The sequence below is a fragment of the Schistocerca serialis genome, unplaced genomic scaffold (assembly GCF_023864345.2).
Source record: "Schistocerca serialis cubense isolate TAMUIC-IGC-003099 unplaced genomic scaffold, iqSchSeri2.2 HiC_scaffold_897, whole genome shotgun sequence".
Classification (NCBI taxonomy): domain Eukaryota; kingdom Metazoa; phylum Arthropoda; class Insecta; order Orthoptera; family Acrididae; genus Schistocerca; species Schistocerca serialis.
In genome coordinates this window covers 1,427,817-1,445,286 of record NW_026048515.1, presented here as the reverse complement: position 1 = coordinate 1,445,286, position 17,470 = coordinate 1,427,817, and the positions used below count along the sequence as shown (strand labels likewise).

General features: G+C 43.0%; 1 protein-coding gene across 1 annotated transcript in view; it reads left to right on the top strand.

Annotated features, from left to right (window-relative positions):
- Window positions 1-13,226, top strand: part of LOC126452542 (coiled-coil domain-containing protein 85C-like) — a 77,134-nt gene extending 63,908 nt beyond the window's left edge. The window contains exon 6 of the mRNA XM_050091106.1: window positions 12,434-13,226. Coding sequence (XP_049947063.1) covers window positions 12,434-12,478 — 45 coding nt within the window. The 3' untranslated portion in view covers window positions 12,479-13,226. The remainder of the gene's footprint in view (window positions 1-12,433) is intronic.
- Window positions 13,227-17,470: the final 4,244 nt, after the last annotated feature.

Sequence of the window (17,470 nt, the reverse complement as noted above, 5' to 3'; positions counted from 1 at the left end):
AACATTGTCTCAATTCCTTCTCAGTTACTGCTCCCTTCTTGTTCCTGTCAACTCTTTTTAGCAGTCTGTACAAGTTGTAGACAACTTTTTGCTCATTTATTAAAAGACTACTTCTTTACAAGAGGGAAAAATATATCTAAAAACAAAGATGATGTAACTTAACAAACGAAAGCGCTGGCAAACAAACACAAACATACACACAAAATTGTGTTTGTTTGTTTGTGTGTCTATCAACATGCCAGTGCTTTCATTTGGTAAGTCACATCATCTTTGTTTTTAGATATATTTTTCTCACATGTAATGTTTCCCTTCCTACCTTTGTAACCACCCCCGGTGTAAAACCTGTCCCATGCACCCTCCCACCACCACCTACTCCAGTCCTGTAACCCGGAAGGTGTACACAATCAAAGGCAGAGCCACGTGTGAAAGCACCCACGTGATTTACCAACTGACCTGCCTACACTGTGAAGCTTTCTATGTGGGAATGACCAGCAGCAAACTGTCCATTCGCATGAATGGACACAGGCAGACAGTGTTTGTTGGTAATGAGGATCACCCTGTGGCTAAACATGCCTTGGTGCACAGCCAGCACATCTTGGCACAGTGTTACACCGTCCGGGTTATCTGGATACTTCCCACTAACACCAACCTGTCAGAACTCCGGAGATGGGAACTTGCTCTTCAGTATATCCTCTCTTCTCTTCATCCGCCAGGCCTCAATCTCCGCTAATTTCAATTTGCCGCCGCTCATACCTCACCTGTCTTTCAACAACATCTTTGCCTCTGTACTTCCGCCTCGACTGACATCTCTGCCCAAACTCTTTGCCTTTACAAATGTCTGCTTGTGTCTGTGTATGTGCGGATGGATATGTGTGTGTGTGTGTGTGTGTGTGTGTGTGTGTGTGTGTGTGTGTGTGTGTGTGTGTGTGCGTGCGCGTGAGTGTATACCTGTCCTTTTTTCCCCCTAAGGTAAGTCTTTCCGCTCCCGGGATTGGAATGACTCCTTACCCTCTCCCTTAAAACCCACATCTTTTTGTCTTTTCCTCTCCTTCCCTCTTTCCTGATGAAGCAACCTTAGGTTGCGAAAGCTCGAATTTTGTGTGTATGTTTGTATTTGTTTGTGTGTCTATCGACCTGCCAGCACTTTAGTTTGGTAAGTCACATCATCTTTGTTTTTAGATATTCGCAACCAACAGCGCGCGGGCGCACACACACACACACACACACACACACACACACACACACACACACATCCATTCGCACATACGCAGACACAAGAAGACATTTGTAAAGGCAAAGAGTTTAGGCAGAGATGTCAGTCGAGGTGGAAGTACAAAGGCAAAGATGTTTTTGAATGACAGGTGAGGTATGAGCGGCGGCAATTTGAAATTAGCGAAGGTTGAGGCCTGGTGGGTAATGAGAAGAGAGGATATACTGCAGGGCAAGTTCCCATCTCCGGAGTTCTGACAGGTTGGTGTTAGTGGGAAGTATCCAGATAACCCGGACGGTGTAACACTGTGCCAAGATGTGCTGGCTGTGCACCAAGGCATGTTTAGCCACAGGGTGATCCTCATTACCAACAAACACTGTCTGCCTGTGTCCATTCATGCGAATGGACAGTTTGCTGCTGGTCATTCCCACATAGAAAGCTTCACAGTGTAGGCAGGTCAGTTGGTAAATCACGTGGGTGCTTTCACACGTGGCTCTGCCTTTGATTGTGTACACGTTCTGGGTTACAGGACTGGAGTATGTGGTGGTGGGAGGGTGCATGGGACAGGTTTTACACCGGGGGCGGTTACAAGGGTAGGAAGGGAAACATTCCATGTGGGAAAAATATATCTAAAAACAAAGATGATGTGACTTACCAAATGAAAGCACTGGCATGTTGATAGACACACAAACAAACAAACACAATTTTGTGTGTATGTTTGTGTTTGTTTGTGTGTATCAACTTGCCAGTCTCTCCCATCTACTCAATCTCCCACTTCCAGCTCCATTCCCCCCAAAACCTCAAAATTCTAATCAATACAATCTGGAACCACATTACCCTAATTCAGTAGTTAACCTTTCCTCCAAACCTCTCTCCCAATCCGAAATCTCTGTCCTATCCAAAGGCCTCACCTTCAGCCCTACTCCCAGATTCAACCAAACAGCCCTCGTCAAAGATGTACTGTCCTACACTCGTACTCTCTGCTGGAAATATCACTTTGCCACGAAGAAAAATGATCCCAATCCTACTCCTAATGATCCAACTCCCCAAGACACTATCCAAATTGAACCCTGCCTGGAACAGTTCCGTCCTGCGTCACAGCGGGACCCACCTCCTCTTACTCAAAATCACCCTCTCCAAACCTTCCAGGAATTTCTGACTTCCAGCCTTGCCTCTCAATCTTTCTTAAAAAACCTTAATCCTACTCCTAACATCACCACTGCTGAAGCCCAGGCTATCCGTGATCTGAAGGCTGACAGATCCATCGTCATTCTTCTGGCGGACAAGGGTTCCACGACCGTGGTACTTGATCGTCGGGAGTATGTGGCTGAAGGACTGCGTCAGCTTTCAGACAACACTACATACAAAGTTTGCCAAGGTAATCCCATTCCTGATGTCCAGGCGGAGCTTCAAGGAATCCTCAGAACCTTAGGCCCCCTACAAAACCATTCACCTGACTCCATCAACCTGCTGACCCCACCGACACCCCGCACCCCTACCTTCTACCTTCTTCCTAAAATTCACAAACCCAATCATCCCAGCCACCCCATTGTAGCTGGTTACCAAGTCCCCACAGAACGTATCTCTGCCTACGTAGATCAACACCTTCAACCCATTACATGCAGGCTCCCATCCTTCATCAAAGACCCCAACCACTTTCTCGAACGCCTGGAATCCTTACCCAGTCTGTTACCCCCGGAAACCATCCTTGTAACCATTGATGCCACTTCCTTATACACAAATATTCCGCACGTCCAGGGCCTCGCTTTGATGGAGCACTTCTTTTCACGCCGATCACCTGCCACCCTACCTAAAACCTCTTATAATGATTATTATATAAAAAATGGAGCAAAGTTTTTGCATCAAATGTATGTGAAAAATGGAATCAAGTGCTCTAAAACACTTGAAATGTTGACAGTGGCATATGATGAGTCTGCTCTAAGTAAAAAAATGTTTAGAAGTGGTACAAGCTCTTCCAAGATAGTCGAGAAGCTGCCAATGATGAACCTCACTCTGGATGCCCATCAACAGCAGCTGATAATGTCGAAGCTGTGAAGAAAATTGTTGTGGGAAATTGTCAGATCACCATAAGAGAAGGTGCTGAGGATGTTGGCATATCTGTCGGCTCGTGTCATATAATTTTTTTGGATGTTTTGGGCATGAGACATGTGTCAGCAAAGTTTGTTCCAAAACTTCCCAATTTTGATCAGAAGAACCATCGCATGACCATCACTCAGGAGCTCTTGAATGATGTCAGTGATGATCCTGATTTGCTCAAAAGGGTCATAACTGGTGACAAATCATGGGTTTACAGTTATGATGTCGAAACCAAAGCCCAATAGTCCCAGTGTAAGCATCCCGGAGAGCCAAGACTGAAAAAAGCATGCAAAGTTCAATCAAATGTCAGAGTTTTGCTCACTGGTTTTTTTTTTTTTTTTTCCCCATGGCATAGTGCATGATGAATTTTTGCCTCAAGGTCATTCGGCAATAAAGAGTATTACCTTGACATAATGTGCCATATGCAAAAAACTTCAGGAATTGTGGAAAAACAGTTCATGGCTTTCGCATCACGACAATGTAGCTATTCATTCATCGTTGCTTGTGAGAGATTTTTTGTACAAAAACAACACTATAATCCTGCTTCAGCCACCATATTAACCAGATTTGGTCCCCTGCAATGTTTTCCTGTTCCCAAAACTGAAGAGACCTATGAAAGGATGAAGATTTTCAATGATTGAGGAAATAAAAACTACATTGTGGGAAGTATTCAAGGCTGTGCCAAACGGCGCTTATGAGAAGTGCTTTGAGGATTGGAAGAAGTGTTGGCACAAGTGTGTTGTATCTGAGGGGGACTACTTTGAAGGGAACAACATGAATATTGATGAATAAATAAATATTTTTTCATAAAAATATAAAGTCGCCTTACTTTTTGAACAGACCTCGTAGATGTACTACCTAAAGTGACATACTAAAATTTGCCAAACACTGGAAAATCCAGAATGGAAATATGATAATATTATGAAAAGTGTAGATTACCGCATGCGCGCACAAGGACAACTCACGCAGACATGCCCAGTGTCTGTGGCCACTGAGGCTAGTGCTGTAAGCAGTTGCACCTTGTGGGAGAAGCAGTCTGGGGTAGCGGGGGTAAGGAGGAGGCTACGGTAGGGGTACGGAAGGACAGCAATGCAGGTGTAGGGGAGGGTGTTTCTGGGAGCATGCATGGATGTGGTGCACAGGGTAGGGCTGCTAAGTGCAGTTGGGAGGGCTGAGGGGAGGGGAAAGTGGAAAAGGAAAAGGGAAGAAAGAGAGAGACGAATGGGTGCAATGGTGGAATAGAAGGCTATGTAGTGCTTGAGGGTGATACGTGTGTGGAGGACAGGGACTAGTAAGGTTGAGGCCTGGGGGTTTATGGGAACAAAGGATATATTGCAGGGAGAATTCCCACCTGTGCAGTCCAGGGAAGATGGTGTTGGGAAAGATCCAGATGGCACAGGCTGTGAAGCAGTCATTGAAGTGAAGTGAAGCACATTGTGTTGGGCAGCATGTCCAGCAGCTGGATGAGCCAGCTGTCTGTTGGCCACAATTTGCAAGCAGACAGCTTCTTGGTTGTGATGCCCATGTAGAATGTAGCAAATTTGTTGCAGTTTAGTTTGTAGATCACATGACTGCTTTCATGGATAGCCCTTCCTTTGAAGGGATAAGTGATGCTTGTGACTGGATTGTAATAGGTGATGGCAGGGGAATGTATGAGGTAAGAGGCTAGGAGCAGACGTAGATGGGGACGGACAACGATATTGTGTGGATTTGGCGGGTGGCAGACAACCTCTGTGGGAGTTCTGGGAAGGATAATGGGTAGGATACTCATTTCAGGGCACAACGAGATGTAGTCGAAACTCCGGCACAGAATGTGATTCTGTTGCGTGAGTCCTGGGTGATAGTCATCAGCGGAGAGCTCTTTTGTGGGTAGACGGTGAGAATGTAGAAAGTGGTAAGCAACTGGAGAGACAGGGTGTGGGAGATCTGTTTCTGTACAAAGTTAGAGGGAGTGATTTCACCTTGTGAAGGTCTCAGTGATACCTTTGATATATTTGGGGAGGGAATGATCATAACTACAGAAGTGATAGCCATGGGTGGCTAGGCTGTATGGAAGTGCCTTCTTGTTATGGAACAGGTGGCAACTGTTGGAGAGTGGAGGTATTGCTGGTGGTTGATAGACTGATACAGGCGGAGGTACTGATGTAGCTATCTTTGAGTGAGGTGGTCAACATCAAGAAAGGTGCCTTGTTGGGTTGAGGAGGACCAAGTTGAAATGAATGGGGGATGTTGCGATTCTGGAGGAATGTGGACAGCTTGTCCACACAGACAGCTGGACATTCAGTTGCTGAACACACAGCCCAACACAACGTGCATCGCTTCAGCGACAACTTCACAGCTTATGCCTTTTACATCCTTCCTGCCAGCACCACCTTTTTCTCAACTGCACAGGTGGGAACTCTCTGTGCAGTATATCCTACATTACCATAACCCCCTGGCCTCAAACTACGCTAGTCCCTGTCACTCACCTACCTATCCCCTTCCCTTCTCCCAGTCCAGCACTTCACAGCCTTCTATTCTGCAACACACTCACTTGTCTCTCTCTCTTTTATCCCCTCTCTGCTTCTCTCCTTTCCCCTTTCCCACAAAGTCATACCTACCAAATGCACCTAGCAGCCCTACCTTGTCCCCCCGCCACACCCCTGCGTGCTCCAACAAGCAGTACAGCAGCACTGTAGCACTGTACCCTCCCCACTACCACACTGTTGTCCCTCCCCCTCACTGCCCCAGCCTCGTCCTTACACCCAGTATCCAGATTGCTATTCCTATGAGGCACAGTTGCTTGCAGTCTGGCTTCAGTGGCCAGAGACAGTTGTGTGTGTGTGTGTGTGTGTGTGTGTGTGTGTGAGAGAGAGAGAGAGAGAGAGAGAGAGAGAGAGAGAGAGAGAGAGAGAGAGTTGTGGTTGCATGAATATATGGGTATTTTTTAGTTTAGAAGAAGATCTTTCGAGCAAAAGCTCTCATCATTTTGTTGTCCCCCATCTCCTTTATGAGGAGAGTAGGAATATGTTCTTTTCATAGTATGAAAAGTTGTACCAGGCTGGAATTTGAACCTGGATTTTCTACTTGCCACTTAGGCTATGTGAGTACACTGCGTGAACTGACCCAAACTTCCATATGTGATACACCTCTCTATTTCTTCTCACAGGATTGGTAACTCATTTACCCACACTCACATCTCATGATTCCCATGCAAGTTTCAAGATCAAGACGATGAGAAGTCTCAGACTGTATTTGTTATTTTTGTCACAGGACCATTGTCACATTATATTGTATATTTATGCTTGATGATGAACTACAGTTTCAAATATGGGAATAGATGTAGATGTACTATGTAAAGCGACATATGAAAAGTTGTACTGGACCAGGACTTAAACCCGGATTTCTAGCTGTGATGAAAGTGACAATTGTCGGTGATTTCTAACTGTCCTTATTTCAAAACCTTCTTGGGAATCATGAGATGTGCAAGTTTGGATAAATGAATTAATAAACCGTGAGAAGAAATTGATAGGTGTGTGACATGTGTAAGTTGGGTCTGTCCGAAGTACTCGCTCATATAATGTAAGTAGTAAAGCGACCACAACTTGCAGTAAATGGGAAATACGGGTTCAAGTTCTGGTCCATCACAAATTTACATTTGTTGCTTTTGATAGTACAGTTAAGTTGAATTTTGGGAATAAATTTCAACATTTTTAATATCTATATTTTGTTTCATCTGATTCATTTGCTGCATGTGTATACTTCTCCCTTTGTCAGATTCAAGATTTCATGTATTATCCAAGAATTTTTGCTGGGCATTTTCTCTTTTGCTATTTGATCCTCTGTTGCTTTCACTATTTCATCTCTCTGTACCAACCATTCATCTTTTATTGTGTTTCTTCCCCTGTTTGTCAGTAGTTACCTAATACTCCACATGAATCTCTCAACAACTGCTGGTTCTTTTGATCTGTACAGGTCCCAGCTCCTTATTTCCTAGGTATCTGCATTTTTCTTTTTTTTTTTTTTTTTTTTTTTTTTTTTTCATAACCTTGTGGTTAGAGTCCCCATCTGCCACTGGAAATCTTTTGCATTTTAAATTTGGTTTTGAAATATCTTTTCAAAACATTCCGGCATATCCAGATCTCTTCCACATCTGCGGAGCTAGTAGGCATATAAACTTGTACTACTGTGGTGGGTGTTGTCTTCATCTCTGTTTTGGCTACAATACTCCAACTATGCTGTCCATAGTAGCTTACCAGTATTCCAATTTTGTTGTTCATTATTAGGCCTACTCCTGTATTACCCATATTTAATTTTATCTTGGTAGCCCTGTATTGACTTTATCAGAATTCCTGGTTTTTTTTTCCCCTGCCAACCCGCATTACTAATTCTGTCCATATCTAACTTCAGCTTATCCATTTCCCTCTTTAAATTCTGTAACCTACCTACCTACCTACTTGCCTGATGACGGGATCTAAAATTATATGTTCTGACTTGTAGAATGTCAATTTTTTTCCCTTCTGATGACAACCACTTCCTGAGTAGTCCCCAACCAGAGATCCAAATTGGGAGGGCTGTTGTACTGCTGGAATATTTTACAGGTGAATGCCACCATCACTAGCAATACATTAGAACTCCATGTTCCACGGATAAATAATGGCCACAGTGTCCCCTTGCTTCATACAGTATATAACTGTTTATATGATGGAAAGTCCAGGATGAAATAACAACAGTGTTGTGAAAAGTATAGATTGCTACTCACCATATAAAGGAGACATTGAGTGGCAGACAGGTGCCTTTTCTATACAGTTAAGCTATAGGCTAAAACATTTTCTCTGACTGCAGTGACTAGACTGGAGCCACTGAATCACCTTTTGTGCCAGGGTTTTGACCGCCTTTCGTTGTGCCCTGAAATGAGGAATATCTTGCCCACTATCCTTTCCACCCCTCCCACAGTGGTATTCCACCACCCAAAAGTCTTACACACTATCCCTTTCTGTCCCTGCTGCACCCCTGGTCCCAACCCCTTGCCTCATGGATCATGTACTTGCAATAGACCTAGAGGCAAGACTTATCCCATACATCCTCCCCCAACCACCAACTCTGTTCCTGTCGCAGTCATTACCTATTCCATCAAAGGCATTTGTACGTGTGAAAGCAGCCGTGTGATCTGCAAACTGTGCTGCAAACACTATGTTGCAATCTATGTGGGCATGAGGAATAACAAGTTGTCTGTCTGCATTGTTTGGGCACCAACAAACTGTGGCAAAGAGGTAGCTGGACCACCCACTTGCTGAACATGCTGCCCAAAACCATGTGCTTCATTTGCGTGACTGCTTCATAGCCCTTGCCATCTGGCTCCTTCCTACCAACATCAGATTTTTTTTGAACTGTGCAGGTGGGAACTCTCACTGCAATATATCCTATACTCTAACTGCCCTGGCCTTGGCCTTCACTAGTCCCTGTCCCCCACCTACCAGTGCTCTTCCCCTGCTCCCACACCAGAAAAACACAGCCTTTTTTTCCACCAGTACACCCACCTCTCCATTCCAGCACCTACCATACAGATCTTACTTGCAAGCAAATCTCCTAGGCAGTATCATGCTCTCGTCCTCTGGCCAATACTGCATTCACTTCCAAAACATTTAAAACAACCTCATTTGTCACTTGGCACCACCCATGCGTTGATTAATGCCCCATCACTTTAGTATGGGTGACCAAGGCTATGACTCACAAGCTAAGTCCTGAAACGAAGTCCTCCTCACCAATATCATTCTAACTTCCCTAACATCCTAGGCAAACTGCATGACATTCACAAACCATTATTCTAACCCCTAGGTTCCTAACCCCATGCATCGTCCCACTAGCACTTAGTCCAAAGTCACCACTGATAAAATCTACAATATTAAAGGCAGAGGAACTTGCAGAACCACAGATGTTGTTTATCAACTAACTTTTGCTCACTGCACAATACAGGGAAGGCCACCACTAAAGAGGCTGAGTGCATGAATGGGCATAGAAGAACTGTACACCTTGGTGGAACATGGTACCGACTTGCATGCTCTACAACATGACTCAAGGCACACGTATGCATTCTAAATCTCACAGGCTATTTGGATCTTCCCACCCAATAATTAGGCTCCCTGAGTTCCTAGCTAGAAACATACACACCATGACATTCTTGCATCCTGGGATCCTCCTGGGCGTAACCTCTGATAACACATGCCCAATTCCCTGGTGTGTGTGTTTTTAGGCACATGTTTAAAACTATTAAAACTAGACTACTGCAGAATATCAGCTTTTGGACAAAGTCCATCAGATGAGACACACACACTGTGGCACCATGATTTCGTATGGATAGGTAATGGGGTTACAGAAGAGATGATGGGGGGGGGGGTGATAGCAGGGGGTAGGGTTGAAAGAAAATTTGTTGCTTCTTGTAGGAGTGTACAGAGACGTGATGGGGCACGATGACTGGCTGCTAGGTGCTGCATTGCCCCTGTGCAGTTCAGAAAAACTAGTGTTGTTGGAAGAATCCAGATGGCATAGGCAGTGCAGTGAAGCAGTCATTGAAGTAAAGCACATCTTGTTGTGTGGCATGCTCAGCAACAGTGGGGTCCAGCTGTTTCTTGGCCACAGTTTGGCATTGGCAGTGGCCATTCGTGCGGACAGAGAGCATGTTAGTGGTCATGCCAACATATAATGCTGCACTGCATTTCCAGTTGAGTTGGTAGACTACAAAGCTTTTTTCACAGGTGGCCCTGCCCTTGATGGTGTAGCAAATGCCTATAACAGGCTGGGGCAAGGTGTTGAGAGCAGGGTTCAAATAGGGACAAACAAGGATATTGCACAGGTTGGGTGTGCAGCAGTATCCCAGTGTGAGAGGATCAGGAGAATGTTTCTCATTTCAGCACATGACAAAATATTGTTGAAAGCCAGGGGAAGAACACGGTTCGTGAATCAGTTGCTACAGTCCTGCATGGTAATGTGTCGTAAGGGGCATTGGGGCTCCTTTGTGACTGGTCAGTGAGTATGGTGAGTGACTGGGAAGACAAGGTGTGGGAGGTCAGATTCTGAACAAGGAAGGGAGGAAATTTCGGTTTGTAAAGGCTTCGGCGAGATCCTCTGTATGTTTAGAGAGGATTGCTTGTCACTGTAGATGCAGTGAACTTGGGTGGCTGTATTGCAAGTAAGGGACATCTTGGAGTTAAATGGGTGGCAGCTGTCAAAACGGAAGTACTGTTAGTGATTGCTAGATTTGAGTTGGTCAGAGTTACTGATGGAGTCATCCACACGGTAGAGGTCTACATAGCAGAAAGCAGCTTATTGAGCTGAGGGTGACCAGGTGAAGCAAATGGGGGGAGATGATGTTGAGGTTCTGGAAGAATGTGGGTACGTTTTCCTTACCACAAATCTAGATCATGAAGATACTGAATCGTCCAGAAACAGATATTCCTCACCTTTCCTACTCACTCGCCCACTGTACCCAATGAAAGAAGTGTCAACCTAATACTTAGTACCAGCCAGGACGGGAACAACTGTATCACATTTTCCCTCATGGTTTCAGTTGCCTCACATTGTGTCCTGAAATGAGAAATATCTTCCTCTCCCCTCTCACAATTGTATTCCACCACCCAATGTAAGCAATATCCCTGTCCATCCCTACTCCTAACACCTTGCCCCAATCCTGTCATGGCTGTTTCCTGTCCCATCAGTGGCAGGCCCACCTGTGGAAGCAGGCATGTAGTCTACCAACTTCTTGCATATACTCTGTAGCAGCCTTCATGGGCATGACCATTAAAAATCTATCTTTCCAGATGAATGGCCACTGCTCAACTGTAGCCTAGAAACAATTGGACCACCCTGCTGCTGAGCATGCTGCACAACACAATACGCTCGACTTCAGTGCCTGCTTCACATCCCATGACATCTGGATTCTTCCCACCAACACTAGCTTTTCTGAACTGATGAGTTAGTAATTATCTCTGCAACATCTCCTTCTTTTCCATATCCCCCCTGGCCTCAATCTTTGGTAGCTTCTGTCACCCCACCTGCCATTATTCCCATCCCGTCTCCACTCCAGCTCAAAAACACCTTCTGCCCCATTCTCATCTGCTTAACCCATTCCCTCTATCCCCCCCCAAATAAAATCGCTGTCCTAATGGGGATACCCAGCAGTTCACCATCCTGTCCCCACCATGTCCCTGCACACTACAGCAGGCACCATTACACCATCTTTTCTCATCCTTACCCTGCTATACTTTCCTCTCCCCACCTCTCTCTCTCTCTCTCTCTCTCTCTCTCTCTCTCTCTCTCTCTCTCTCATTCTCATTTTCCCTGGTTATTAATTGCTCTATCCATTCTTTTATCATCTTCTCTCTCTGATAACACCTTTGTTCTGAGCAGACTGCAAGTCCCACAAGGTAAGCAGGAGAACAGTAGTGAAATTTGGACAGTAGAAGAGGCAGAAGTGAGGTTTTTAGGGGGGCTGTGAGTCATGTTTGGATAGGGCACTTGTCCACTTAAGGCTAAGGTCACAGGTTCGAGTCTCAGCCCAGCATAAAATTTAACAATGCCAAACTCTTTACAGGTTTCCAAAGTTGATCTGTATTTTTCATCAGCTGCCATAAGCAGTGCTATCTTCATGTTAAAAGAAATAGCTGTTTCTTTTTGTCCAGATTTCTCTGCCATTGCACATAAAAAAAATGAAAATCATGAAACAGTTTTGCAACACAAATCACTGATGTCAACAAATTTTTCACATTCTTAGACACAATGACACAACTGTCATCAATTTTGAAAACTGAATTAAGTGTTTTGATAATGGTGTTAGCCAGAAACAAGTGGTAACGTAACGTAACGTAACAGTAACAACAAAAAAAGCCAATATATCTGGCTGATGTCATGGCAACAGAAGACAATTTCATTCAACATTTGGAATCTTTCCACGTTAAACAATATTTGTTTTCTGTCAGAAGAAAACAAAATCTATGAAATTACATAGTATTTTGTTGAGCCCACAGTATTATTTCATATAAACTAATTTTACTTAGTGCTGTACTAGTATATAACGTTTTCATTTATTTTTTTGTATAATATGATGATCATAGATCCAATTCTAATTTATTGTGTGGCTAATTGCTTCAGGTTGTTTGGCGGAAACTTGAAGAAGGCCCAGGTCAGCGAAGATAACTTGTTGAATATAATTCAGATGGAATCTCCTGTTGTTAATTGTAATTTGTATGCCTATCAGAGAGTATTTTGTTAATTATTTATTATTAAACCCAGTATTTTTGAGGCTGTCTGATGATGTTATTGACTTGTTGGATATTCAATCAGTAAAGAGCTAATGAAAAGTGGCAGTTGTCTCCATTATGACTGCAAGAAGTGGATGTATCTTAAGTGTTTCTTATATCCCACCACAGTATTTACAAGTTACAAACTGTACAGGGTTATTATATGAGATGTGACACATTTTAAGAGTTTGTATATATTTTTAACTCATGTATGTGAATATTGTACCATAGTAAGTTATTTTTATATCTGTTATCTCTGTGCAGTACAATAATTACCACCCAGTCCTATTTTGTAAAACCCATTATAGAAGTCAGTGCCTCGTCACTTCTTATATATGTAAATTGACTATTTTTATAGTTCTGTTCTTTAACAGAAGTGCTCAGTCAGCACTTAGTGTGCCGAAGATATTTTTGTGAAATTATTAGAGAGATGTGTATTCTTGCCTTTCTGAATGAAATCTCTTTGAGACGTATGGACCAAATGCTATTAACCATTGCCTTTTAACAATAGTACAACTCTGAGAAAGTGGTTTTTGCTTTCCAGAAGAAGGGTATTAAGAAAGCTGCTATTGTCTTTGAGAACATTCTGTGTTGAAAATTTATTCTTTATATGTCCAAAATATAAATATGATTGTTTATGAATATGCAGCAGTATTTTTTTCATTGTGTAAAACAAATGACTTCCACCTGAAACACAACTTTCCCATTTTCTTTGTTTCAATTTGTAACTTTTGTTGGTACTACTGTTATTGTGGCATAGTTTATTCCATTAATTTAAGAGGAGGCTATTACCTGAAATACAGTACAATAATTGTTCTGCAGCAGCTGATAATCTTTACTGTAATTAAAATGTCTAAGACATGATACAGTATTTGACAGCAAGTTAGGAGTGTAATGAAAACTTCAGTCATAACTTCATTATCTTTTTAGCATGTCGACTTCAACCATTGCAATAAAGTGTAGTGCATCAGTGATGTGTGCTGCTTTTGGACTTGACGATACAAGATCCTCTTGCGTCACAATGCCTGAGGAGATAGTGGAAACAAGGCAACGAAATTGATCATTATCTGTTCAACACCACACGATCAGCAGATGTCTTGGTTATCACAGAGTCCCCATTTTAATATGGCCATTTTACTTTGGCCAATGCCCACGTGAAGACGATTGAATGATTTGGCCATTACAGGCTGTTTCCTGGGGGTAGCTCCTCACTGGGCGGTATCCAATCACTTTTAGCTCTTTCCTGTCAGTACTGAAGCCTCTCTTCTGCCTTTGACTTTACTAAGGGGCAGGACCCAAGATGAAGCTTCTCTTGCTCCAAGGAGCCAAGCAACAGGTTCATGACCGTGAAATGGGTCCATGTCATCAGAGTTGGCTTTACTCCTTTTGGATTTCATTGTCACTGTGTGCCTGATATAAGGTGGAGCTGCTCTGGCCATAACTTGGGTCTTCCTGACTGGGTTAGCATCAGACATCCTGTCACCAGGTGGAAAGTTTGGTGAAGAGCAATATCAACCTGTTTCAAGTGGCAGGATATTCTCCTGCAGAGTAGCACCAGGCTAGAGCCGACATCTGAAGTGCATGTGGGCTTGCTCCCAACTTGGGCCTTTCAGGTTTTTAAGATATTCTTTTGTGCTCCTCGAATTTCAGCCTATCAAGAATAACCCTGAGGAATTTAGGGGTAGAGTGCGATTGAAAGGCGTTCCCAGCTATGACAGTTTTAACATGTAGTTAACATATTTGTTAAGAGATGGAAAGTGCTGACTGCTGTTTTGCTTGGATTTGTCTTCAGGCTGCTGATGTAATACTTCCCCATTTTGTCAAGAGCAGGTGAAAGTTGTATTTCAATTACTTCGGTGTCTTATGCTGGGTAGTGAGGGCCAGGTCGTTGGCATAAATAAATGAGGTGCAAGCCTTGTTACATTTTTGGTCATTGGTGTACAGGTTAAATAGTATGGGAGTAAGAACACTTCCTTGGGGGAGACCTTATTTTTGTTTTTTACCACCAAGTTTTGGTGTTTTGAAGACTAACAGAGAATCTCCTGTTGCTGAGCAGCTCTTCAGTGATCTTCATAAAGCCGTATTCTTTAGTCGTGTTTTACATGTTTGGGGAAGTTTCCTGATGTTTACTGTGACATAGGCTGCACTCTGGTCAACAAAGGCTACACTGGTGGCAAAACCTTCTCGACGCCATCCTTGATATGCTGGGTAAGATTCAATACTTGCCTATGGAAGACCACCCAGATCGGAAGCGAGCTTGTGCACTAAGAGCGGGATGAGATGGGCTAGAAGAATTCATTCAAATAGCATGAACGAATGGCAGAGTACAGATAATGGCTGAAAATTTTTCAGTTCATCTGGTGACTTTCTTGGCTTGATCAAAGTGACAACATGAGCTTGTCTGCAGAGTTTCAGAATGTTGAACATTTGCAGGCATTTGTTGAACATTTGGCTGAGCCAGTCAGTACTCTTATGCTGAGGTGTTTTAGAGATTCTGCATGTACATTGTCTACCGCAACAGCTTTGCCACCTTTCAGAGCTCAGATACCTTAAAGTGATTTCATCTGCTGTGATGGGCAAGCTGATAGTGTCAGTTTCTGATTTTATATCACCTGTTACCGTATCACTAGCCTTAAGACGCTATCTGGTGCACTTCCCATTAAGCAGAATTTGATGGACGATTTCATTTTCAGCGATGTTGCTAAATCATACAGGTTTGTGAGGGTTTCGGATAATTTCTTTATTGTGGAACAGGTCATCTTGCTGTTGTGAGTAAAGTTGAGGCTTGTCATCAATTTGCACCACACAGCTGTGTGAGTGGAACATGTTCTCTGCATTAGTGTGTCACACAACTCCCTTGTTGCATCACTGTGTGTCTCTTCCTCAAAGCTGTCTCAAAAATCAGCATATAGCTGTGCTTTGTCATCTTGGTACCTCGGGTATGTAGCTGGTTCTGCAGCCTAATCTATTTCCAACATTTTGTATTCAACCATTTTGCTGAAGTCATTCCACTTGGCCTTTTTAAAGTTGAGGCTGCTTCAGAAATGTGCAACTGAGGTTGTAAAACTTTTTGTGTGGTGTACATAACTGTGTTGTGTAGAGGGTATTGCTTGGAGAATCTGCTTCTGTATAATTTGGTTGATGTCACAGCTGACAAAAAGGAGATCAGTGTTGAAACTCTTCTTCCATTGTCAGCAACAGAATGTCTTCAGTTGCTTTAGGTAATGGACGAATTTGAGTTGCTGGCACCCTGCCCGCAGGTTAATCTCGAGTCCATTGTTGTTACATTGCGCTATAACCCCAATCAATTTGTTGGTTGTTGACATCTCTGTTTTTTGTTGTTTTTTTCCTCTCCATTCTTTTTACTGGTTGTGGTGACTGCCTGAAGGTTGGAAAACAAATTTGTGGCAGTGGGGTTGTTGAGAGAAGTTACTGTACACTTGTCGAGTTCCAGTTAGGATTTCAGTGTCATCGTCATCTGTTATCACTAGGCTTGGTTTGCGGAACACTTTGACTGAGGTCTCTCTATAACTAGTCTCATGCCATGAATTCTTGGTCGGTAGACATTCATACCTTGGTGGGTTTCTTGTTTGCGAAACCTATCATAGTCATGTTTTTGACGTAGGTCAGATAATAAAACTGATTTGGTTTTTGAAAATTCCTCGAAGTTGATCGAGATTGTGGTGGTCTTGAAAAGGACCTGCAGTATTTTATGGACCATAAGGTGCACTTTTTTCTTCGAAAAATTGCCTCCAAAATTCAGGTGCATCTTATACTCAAAATCAATATACAAATGTCCAGTGTTTGATTTAAAATTCTCACCAGTCTTAAAACTGGCCATATATTCAATGCCGCGGGAAACCTATCTCCACCTGGCAACATTAGATTCAACTGGCAGCAGCAGTGCACCAATGCGATGAACATGAGTTGCGAGGATTCATAAGCTTGCTAACACTGTCTCCCTTCCGCCCTGCCACCACAAACCCAGAACACTGTCTAGTCTATGATGCGTCATTGCAGTCTATGGTGAGCGTGAATCGAAAGTGATTTTTATTATCGGTAACAGTACAATACTTTTGTAGTGGAAAAAATAAAAGGTATTTGTATGATGTGAGCTATAAATTGAAAGTAATAGCATATGCAGAAGAATATGGAAACAGAGCAGCTGAGCAACATTTCGGCCCTTCACTAACAGAAAAAACCATTCGTGATTGGCAGGATAGTAAAGAAGAATTGAAGAAAAATGAAGACTAAATGTGCAAATAGAGGACTGAATGCAAAATGGCCAAGAGTAGATGAGGAGTACTGAAATGGTTTCAAAGACATGGTCAATAATGGCATTTGAGTTAATACAAAAATGGCTCAAATACACACTTGTAAGCTAGCTCAACAGTGGAACTTAACAGACTTTAAGGGTGGAGTTGGTTGGCGCTACATGTTTTTGAAACATCATGCAAACCAAAACCAAAATATCACAGACAATGCCACAAGAGTCTGAAGCAAATATATTATCTTTCCATCATTGTATTATTCAACATCGAAAGAAAACCAACATGGAACTAAGACAAATAGCGAACGTGGACGAAACACTTCTGACATTTGATGTGCAAAGTAACAGAACTGTTACTTAACACCTAAGTGGACAAAACGAAATGCACAACAGTGCTGTTCTTTGTAAAATGTAAACTTTCACAACTGGAAATGTCACAATTAATAAAATGTTTTTGGCTGTTATTCCGTGGTCAAATGGCTTTCACCTTGAAATCTGATGCTTCGTCCCCATTTTGCGGACGACATTTTCAAGGATGATCATAGCTTTTTGAAGGTCTGATTCACACCCTGGCTCGCTACTGACTACAGCAAAATTGCACTTCTGTGCTGTGGTGTG